The 10,000-nt window shown below is 49.6% G+C and overlaps 1 protein-coding gene across 1 annotated transcript in view; it reads right to left on the bottom strand.

Moving 5' to 3' along the window:
- The window catches only part of LOC135507264 (dorsal-ventral patterning tolloid-like protein 1), a 184,825-nt gene that overhangs the window by 12,195 nt on the left and 162,630 nt on the right, over positions 1 to 10,000 (bottom strand). The window contains exons 17-18 of the mRNA XM_064926865.1: positions 3,174 to 3,298; positions 995 to 1,123 (exon numbers count right to left, since the gene is read on the bottom strand). Of these exons, the coding sequence (XP_064782937.1) occupies positions 995 to 1,123; positions 3,174 to 3,298 (254 nt within the window). The remainder of the gene's footprint in view (positions 1 to 994; positions 1,124 to 3,173; positions 3,299 to 10,000) is intronic.

Raw genomic sequence — 10,000 nt, 5'->3', positions numbered from 1 at the left:
CTGTGACCAGGTGTGTGTGACCAGGTGTGTGTGTTCCTCACCAGTCTGACTCTGTGACCAGGTGTATGTGTTCCTCACCAGTCTGACTCTGTGACCAGGTGTGTGTGTTCCTCACCAGTCTAACTCTGTGACCAGGTGTGTGTGTTCCTCACCAGTCTGACTCTGTGACCAGGTGTGTGTGTTCCTCACCAGTCTGACTCTGTGACCAGGTGTGTGTGTTCCTCACCAGTCTGACTCGGTGACCAGGTGTGTGTGTTCCTCACCAGTCTGACTCTGTGACCAGGTGTGTGTGTTCCTCACCAGTCTAACTCTGTGACCAGGTGTGTGTGTTCCTCACCAGTCTGACTCTGTGACCAGGTGTGTGTGTTCCTCACCAGTCTGACTCTGTGACCAGGTGTGTGTGACCAGGTGTGTGTGTTCCTCACCAGTCTGACTCTGTGACCAGGTGTGTGTGTTCCTCACCAGTCTGACTCTGTGACCAGGTGTGTGTGTTCCTCACCAGTCTGACTCTGTGACCAGGTGTGTGTGTTCCTCACCAGTCTGACTCTGTGACCAGGTGTGTGTGTTCCTCACCAGTCTGACTCTGTGACCAGGTGTGTGTGTTCCTCACCAGTCTGACTCTGTGACCAGGTGTGTGTGTTCCTCACCAGTCTGACTCTGTGACCAGGTGTGTGTGTTCCTCACCAGTCTGACTCTGTGACCAGGTGTGTGTGACCAGGTGTGTGTGTTCCTCACCAGTCTGACTCTGTGACCAGGTGTGTGTGTTCCTCACCAGTCTGACTCTGTGTCCAGGTGTGTGTGTTCCTCACCAGTCTGACTCTGTGACCAGGTGTGTGTGTTCCTCACCAGTCTGACTCTGTGACCAGGTGTGTGTGCTCCTCACCAGTCTGACTCTGTGACCAGGTGTGTGTGTTCCTCACCAGTCTGACTCGGTGACCAGGTGTGTGTGTTCCTCACCAGTCTGACTCTGTGACCAGGTGTGTGTGTTCCTCACCAGTCTGACTCTGTGTCCAGGTGTAGTGGTGATGTCCCAGGTACATTCCTTCCTACTGGGATATTTATCAGGCCAGTTGGGGCTGTTCATGGTCCCGCTGGGGCTGTGGACCTTATGCTTACACTCAGCACACACACACACACACACACACACACACACACACACACACACACACACACACACACACACACACACACACACACACACACACACACACACACACACACACACACGAGCAGCCAACCAAGCACACACACACAGACAGGAAGCAGGGGGTCAGGGAGGAAGAGGAAATGAAGCAGCAGGAGAAGAAGGAGAGACGGAGGAGAGACGGAGGAGAGAGGGAGGAGAGACGGAGGAGAGATGGAGGAGAGAGGGAGGAGAGAGGGAGGAGAGAGGGAGGAGAGACAGAGGAGAGACGGAGGAGAGAGGGAGGAGAGACGGAGGAGAGAGGGAGGAGAGACGGAGGAGAGAGGGAGGAGAGAGGGAGGAGAGAGAGGGTGGAGAGATGGAGGAGAGAGGGAGGAGAGACGGAGGGAGAGACGGAGGAGTGACGGAGGAGAGAGGGAGGAGAGAGGGAGGGAGGAGAGAGGGAGGAGAGACGGAGGAGAGATGGAGGAGAGAGGGAGGAGAGACGGAGGGAGAGACGGAGGAGAGAGGGAGGAGAGAGGGAGGGGAGACGGAGGAGAGGGGGAGGAGAGACGGAGGAGAGAGGGAGGAGAGAAGGAGGAGAGACGGAGGAGAGACGGAGGAGAGAGGGAGGAGAGAGGGAGGAGAGACGGAGGAGAGAGGGAGGAGAGAGGGAGGAGAGACGGAGGAGAGACGGAGGAGAGAGGGAGGAGAGACGGAGGAGAGACGGAGGAGAGAGGGAGGAGAGACGGAGGAGAGACGGAGGGAGAGACGGAGGAGAGACGGGGGGGAGAGGGAGGAGAGAGGGAGGAGAGAGGGAGGAGAGACGGAGGAGAGAGGGAGGAGAGAGGGAGGGGGAGGAGACGGAGGGGAGAGAGGGAGGAGAGACGGAGGAGAGACGGAGGAGAGAGGGAGGAGAGAGGGAGGAGAGACGTAGGGAGAGAGGGAGGATAGAGGGAGGAGAGAGGGAGGAGAGAGGGAGGAGAGACGGTGGAGAGAGGAGGGAGGAGAGATGGAGGAGAGAGGGAGGAGAGACGGAGGGAGAGGGAGGGAGGAGAGAGGGAGGAGAGAAGGCGGAGAGACGGAAAGAGAGGGAGGAGAGAAGGAGGAGAGAGGGAAGAGAGAGGGAGGAGACACGGAGGAGAGAGGGAGGAGAGACGGAGGTAAGACGGAGGAGAGAGGGAGGAGAGAGGCAGGAGAGACGGAGGAGAGAGGGAGGAGAGAGGGAGGAGAGACGGAGGAGAGAGGGAGGAGAGAGGGAGGAGAGAGGGAGGAGACACGGAGGAGAGAGGGAGGAGAGAGGGAGGAGAGACGGAGGAGAGAGGGAGGAGAGAGGGAGGAGAGAGGCAGGAGAGATGGAGGAGAGAGGGAGGAGAGACGGAGGAGAGAGGGAGGAGAGAGGGAGGAGAGACGGAGGAGAGAGGGAGGAGCGAGGGAGGAGACACGGAGAGAGACGGAGGAGATAGGGAGGAGAGAGGGAGGAGACTCGGAGGAGAGAGGGAGGAGAGACGGAGGAGAAGGAAAGAGAGGACAGATTGTTCCTTCATTATTCAACAGCAAACAATCACAGTCTCAATGTCTCCTTTCAGCATTTAGGTTTGACAAAGTTGATCCAGTAACCTCAAGAGAAGCACATCTATACTCCCAATTCACAGACAAAAACACTCACACACACACACTTTGAATCCTTGGGGCCACCAGATGTTGAAACCAGAGTCTGTTTATGAAAAACAGAGGGACTGAGCTGTGTGTGTGTGTGTGTGTGTGTGTGTGTGTGTGTGTGTGTGTGTGTGTGTGTGTGTGTGTGTGTGTGTGTGTGTGTGTAGGTGTGTAGGTGTGTGTGTGTGTGTGTGTGTGTGTGTGTGTGTGTGTGTGTGTGTGTGTGTGTGTGTGTGTGTGTGTGTGTGTGTGTGTGTGTGTGTGTGTGTGTGTAGGTGTGTGTGTGTGTGTGTGTGTGTGTGTGTGTGTGTGTGTGTGTGTGTGTGTGTGTGTGTGTGTGTGTGTGTGCGTGCGTGCGTGTGCGTGTGTGTGTGTGTGTGTGAGACCTACCTTCTTTACAGTCATGTTTGTTCTCATGTAGTATGAATCCGTGTCGACACTGGCATACATACGATCCCACCGTGTTTATACAGTCATGTTGGCAGCCACCATTATCCTTACTGCATTCATCCTTATCTGAAGAGGGAGGGAGGGAGGGAGGGAGGTAGGAGGGAGGGAGGGAGGGGACAGGGAGGGAGGGACAGAGGGAGGGAGGGAGGGAGGGAGGGGACAGGGAGGGAGGGAGGGAGGGAGGGAGGGAGGGAGGGAGGGAGGGAGGGAGGGAGGGAGGGAGGGAGGGAGGGAGGGAGGGTGGGAGGGGGGGAGGGAGGGGGGGGGGGGAGGGAGGAGGGAGGGAGGGGGGAGAGGGACAGGGAGGGAGGGAGGGAGGGAGGGACAGAGAGAGGGAGGGAGGGAGGGAGGGAGGGGGGGGGGAGGGAGGGAGGGAGGGAGGGGGGGAGGGACGGGGGGGAGGGAGGGAGGGGACAGGGAGGGAGGGAGGGAGGGACAGAGGGAGGGAGGGGACAGGGAGGGAGGGAGGGAGGGAGGGAGGGAGGGGGGGAGGGAGGGTGGGAGGGGGGAGGGAGGGTGGGAGGGGGAGGGAGGGAGGGAGGGAGACAAGAGAGAGAGATGATGGTTGCTAGATCAGAAGATAGACTTCACCTCCTAGAAACAAAATCTGTTTTTACTGAAACCTCTAAATCCTCTCATCCCCCGTGTGTGTGTTGTGGTATTACGGTGCTATCCTGGTACTACAGTGTGTGTGTTGTGGTATTACGGTGCTATCCTGGTACTACAGTGTGTTGTGGTATTACGGTGCTATCCTGGTACTACAGTGTGTGTGTTGTGGTATTACGGTGCTATCCTGGTACTACAGTGTGTGTGTTGTGGTATTACGGTGCTATCCTGGTACTACAGTGTGTGTGTTGTGGTATTATGGTGCTATCCTGGTACTACAGTGTGTGTGTTGTGGTATTACGGTGCTATCCTGGTACTACAGTGTGTTGTGGTATTACGGTGCTATCCTGGTACTACAGTGTGTGTGTTGTGGTATTACGGTGCTATCCTGGTACTAGAGTGTGTGTGTTGTGGTATTACGGTGCTATCCTGGTACTACAGTGTGTGTGTTGTGGTATTACGGTGCTATCCTGGTACTACAGTGTGTTGTGGTATTACGGTGCTATCCTGGTACTACAGTGTGTGTGTTGTGGTATTACGGTGCTATCCTGACTCTACAGTGTGTGTGTTGTGGTATTACGGTGCTATCCTGGTACTACAGTGTGTGTGTTGTGGTATTACGGTGCTATCCTGGTACTACAGTGTGTGTGTTGTGGTATTACGGTGCTATCCTGGTACTACAGTGTGTGTGTTGTGGTATTACGGTGCTATCCTGACTCTACAGTGTGTGTGTTGTGGTATTACGGTGCTATCCTGGTACTACAGTGTGTGTGTTGTGGTATTACGGTGCTATCCTGGTACTACGGTGTGTGTGTTGTGGTATTACGGTGCTATCCTGGTACTACAGTGTGTTGTGGTATTACGGTGCTATCCTGGTACTACAGTGTGTTGTGGTTGTGGTATTACGGTGCTATCCTGACTCTACAGTGTGTGTGTTGTGGTATTACGGTGCTATCCTGGTACTACAGTGTGTTGTGGTATTACGGTGCTATCCTGGTACTACAGTGTGTGTGTTGTGGTATTACGGTGCTATCCTGGTACTACAGTGTGTGTGTTGTGGTATTACGGTGCTATCCTGGTACTACAGTGTGTTGTGGTATTACGGTGCTATCCTGGTACTACAGTGTGTGTGTTGTGGTATTACGGTGCCATCCTGGTACTACAGTGTGTTGTGGTATTACAGTGCTATCCTGACTCTACAGTGTGTGTGTTGTGGTATTACGGTGCTATCCTGGTACTACAGTGTGTTGTGGTATTACGGTGCTATCCTGGTACTACAGTGTGTGTGTTGTGGTATTACGGTGCTATCCTGGTACTACAGTGTGTGTGTTGTGGTATTACGGTGCTATCCTGGTACTACAGTGTGTGTGTTGTGGTATTACGGTGCTATCCTGGTACTACAGTGTGTGTGTTGTGGTACTACGGTGCTATCCTGGTACTACAGTGTGTGTGTTGTGGTATTACGGTGCTATCCTGACTCTACAGTGTGTGTGTTGTGGTATTACGGTGCTATCCTGGTACTACAGTGTGTTGTGGTATTACGGTGCTATCCTGGTACTACAGTGTGTGTGTTGTGGTATTACGGTGCTATCCTGGTACTACAGTGTGTGTGTTGTGGTATTACGGTGCTATCTTGGTACTACAGTGTGTGTGTTGTGGTATTACGGTGCTATCCTGGTACTACAGTGTGTGTGTTGTGGTATTACGGTGCTATCCTGGTACTACAGTGTGTGTGTTGTGGTATTACGGTGCTATCCTGGTACTACAGTGTGTGTGTTGTGGTATTACGGTGCTATCCTGGTACTACAGTGTGTGTGTTGTGGTATTACGGTGCTATCCTGGTACTACAGTGTGTGTGTTGTGGTATTACGGTGCTATCCTGGTACTACAGTGTGTGTGTTGTGGTATTACGGTGCTATCCTGGTACTACAGTGTGTTGTGGTATTACGGTGCTATCCTGGTACTACAGTGTGTGTGTTGTGGTATTACGGTGCTATCCTGGTACTACAGTGTGTTGTGGTATTACGGTGCTATCCTGACTCTACAGTGTGTTGTGGTATTACGGTGCTATCCTGGTACTACAGTGTGTGTGTTGTGGTATTACGGTGCTATCCTGGTACTACAGTGTGTGTGTTGTGGTATTACGGTGCTATCCTGGTACTACAGTGTGTGTGTTGTGGTATTACGGTGCTATCCTGACTCTACAGTGTGTGTGTTGTGGTATTACGGTGCTATCCTGGTACTACAGTGTGTTGTGGTATTACGGTGCTATCCTGACTCTACAGTGTGTGTGTTGTGGTATTACGGTGCTATCCTGGTACTACAGTGTGTGTGTTGTGGTATTACGGTGCTATCCTGGTACTACAGTGTGTGTGTTGTGGTATTCAACTGACTGGCTTTCTACAGGTCACACAGACACTCTCTTCACACACACAGACAGACACACAGACACAGGGGTTAGGTCTGTGTGAGGGAGAGGGGCCTCCCTCAAGCATCTGGCCAATGAAGAGGTATCCCTAGGAGACTAACAGATATCCCTAGGAGACTAACAGGTATCCCTAGGAGACTAACAGATATCCCTAGGAGACTAACATATATCCCTAGGAGACTAACAGATATTCCTAAGAGACTAACATATATCCCTAGGAGACTAACAGATATCCCTAAGAGACTAACAGATATCCCTAGGAGACTAACAGATATCTCTAGGAGACTAACAGATATCCCTAGGAGACTAACAGATATCCCTAGGAGACTAACATATATCCCTAGGAGACTAACAGATATCCCTAGGAGACTAACATATATCCCTAGGAGACTAACAGGTATCCCTAGGAGACTAACATATATCCCTAGGAGACTAACAGATATCCCTAAGAGACTAACAGATATCCCTAGGAGACTAACAGATATCCCTAGGAGACTAACATATATCCCTAGGAGACTAACAGATATTCCTAAGAGACTAACATATATCCCTAGGAGACTAACATATATCCCTAGGAGACTAACAGATATCCCTAGGAGACCAACAGATATCCCTAGGATACTAACAGATATCCCTAGGAGACTAACAGGTATCCATAAGAGACTAACAGGTATCCCTAGGAGACTAACAGATATCCCTAGGAGACTAACATATATACCTAGGAGACTAACAGATATCCCTAGGAGACTAACATATATCCCTAGGAGACTAACAGATATCCCTAGGAGAATAACAGATATCCCTAGGAGACTAACAGATATCCCTAGGAGACAAACAGATATCCCTAGGAGACTAACAGATATCCCTAGGAGACTAACAGATATCCCTAGGAGACTAACAGATATCCCTAGGAGACTAACAGATATCTCTAGGAGACTAACAGATATCCCTAGGAGACTAACAGATATCCCGAGGAGACTAACAGGTATCCATAAGAGACTAACAGGTATCCCTAAGAGACTAACATATATCCCTAGGAGACTAACATATATCCCTAGGAGACTAACAGATATCCCTAGGAGACTAACAGATATCCCTAGGAGACTAACAGATACCGTAGGAGACTAACAGATATCCCTAGGAGACTAACATATATCCCTAGGAGACTAACAGATATCCCTAGGAGACTAACAGGTATCCATAAGAGACTAACAGATATCCCTAGGAGACTAACAGATATCCCTAGGAGACTAACAGATACCCTAGGAGACTAATAGATATCCCTAGGATACTAACAGATATCCCTAGGAGACTAACAGATATCCATAGGAGACTAACAGATATCCCTAGGAGACTAACAGATATCCCTAGGAGTCTAACATATATCCCTAGGAGAATAACAGATATCCCTAGGAGACTAACGGGTATCCATAAGAGACTAACAGGTATCCCTAGGAGACTAACAGATATCCCTAAGAGACTAACATATATCCCTAGGAGACTAACAGATATCCCTAGGAGACTAACAGGTATCCCTAGGAGACTAACAGGTATCCCTAGGAGACTAACAGATATCCCTAGGAGACTAACAGATATCCCTAGGAGACTAACAGATATCCCTAGGAGACTAACAGATATCTCTAGGAGACTAACAGATATCCCTAGGAGACTAACAGGTATCCCTAGGAGACTAACAGATATCCCAAAGAGACTAACAGATATCCCTAGGAGACTAACAGATATCCCTGGGAGACTAGCAGATATCCCTAAGAGACTAACATATATCCCTAGGAGACTAACAGATATCCCTAGGAGACTAACAGATATCCCTAGGAGACTAGCAGATATCCCTAAGAGACTAACATATATCCCTAGGAGACTAACAGATATCCCAAAGAGACTAACAGATATCCCTAGGAGACTAACAGATATCCCTGGGAGACTAACAGATATCCCTAAGAGACTAACATATATCCCTAGGAGACTAACAGATATCCATAGGAGACTGACAGATATCCCTAGGAGACTAACAGATATCCCTAGGAGACTGACAGATATCCCTAGGAGACTAACAGATACCCCTAGGAGACTAACATATATCCCTAAGAGACTAACAGATATCCCTGACTAACATATATCCCTAGGAGACTAACATATATCCCTAGGAGACTGACAGATATCCCTAGGAGACTAACATATATCCCTAGGAGACTGACAGATATCCCTAGGAGACTAACAGATATCCCTAGGAGACTAACAGATATCCCTAGGAGACTCACAGATATCCCTAGGAGACTAACAGATATCCCTAGGAGACTAACAGGTATCATATGTATGTATGTATGTAGACTGACATAACCAGAGTTTGCAGAGCTGTTATCAAAGCCTGGCTATTTGAAGAATCTCTGTATAAATATATATATAAAATATAAAGCTGTTATCAAAGCCTGAATCTCTATATAAATATATATATAAAGTTTAAAGCTGTTATCAAAGCCTGGCTATTTGAAGAATCTCTATTTAAATATATATATATTTTTTGCATGTATATATATTTGCTTAACACTTTTTGTTGGGTTACTGCAGGATTCCATATGTGTTATTTCATAGTATTGATGTCCTCACTATTATTCTACTGGTCTGATTCATAGTAGCAGTGTTAGTCTAGGATCAGGGATCGTATTCAGAGAGGTTAACGTTGGTCTGGACAGGCTGGTCTGATTCAGAGAGGTTAACGTTGGTCTGGACAGGCTGGTCTGATTCAGAGAGGTTAACGATGGCTGGTCTGATTCAGAGAGGTTAACGATGGCTGGTCTGATTCAGAGAGGTTAACGATGGTCTGGACAGGCTGGTCTGATTCAGAGAGGTTAACGATGGCTGGTCTGATTCAGAGAGGTTAATGATGGCTGGTCTGATTCAGAGAGGTTAACGTTGGTCTGGACAGGCTGGTCTGATTCAGAGAGGTTAACGATGGCTGGTCTGATTCAGAGAGGTTAACGATGGCTGGTCTGATTCAGAGAGGTTAATGATGGCTGGTCTGATTCAGAGAGGTTAACGATGGCTGGTCTGATTCAGAGAGGTTAACGATGGCTGGTCTGATTCAGAGAGGTTAACGATGGCTGGTCTGATTCAGAGAGGTTAACGATGGCTGGTCTGATTCAGAGAGGTTAACGATGGCTGGTCTGATTCAGAGAGGTTAACGATGGCTGGTCTGATTCAGAGAGGTTAACGATGGCTGGTCTGATTCAGAGAGGTTAACGATGGCTGGTCTGATTCAGAGAGGTTAACGATGGCTGGTCTGATTCAGAGAGGTTAACGATGGCTGGTCTGATTCAGAGAGGTTAACGATGGCTGGTCTGATTCAGAGAGGTTAACGATGGTCTGGACAGGCTGGTCTGATTCAGAGAGGTTAACGATGGCTGGTCTGATTCAGAGAGGTTAACGATGGTCTGGACAGGCTGGTCTGATTCAGAGAGGTTAACGATGGCTGGGCTGATTCAGAGAGGTTAACGATGGCTGGTCTGATTCAGAGAGGTTAACGATGGTCTGGACAGGCTGGTCTGATTCAGAGAGGTTAACGTTGGTCTGGACAGGCTGGTCTGATTCAGAGAGGTTAACGTTGGTCTGGACAGGCTGGTCTGATTCAGAGAGGTTAACGATGGCTGGTCTGATTCAGAGAGGTTAACGATGGCTGGTCTGATTCAGAGAGGTTAACGATGGTCTGGACAGGCTGG

The sequence above is a fragment of the Oncorhynchus masou genome, chromosome 20, assembly GCF_036934945.1.
Source record: "Oncorhynchus masou masou isolate Uvic2021 chromosome 20, UVic_Omas_1.1, whole genome shotgun sequence".
Lineage (NCBI taxonomy): Eukaryota > Metazoa > Chordata > Actinopteri > Salmoniformes > Salmonidae > Oncorhynchus > Oncorhynchus masou.
The sequence above is the reverse complement of the archived record's forward strand: the minus strand, read 5'-3'. Positions and strand labels throughout refer to the sequence as shown.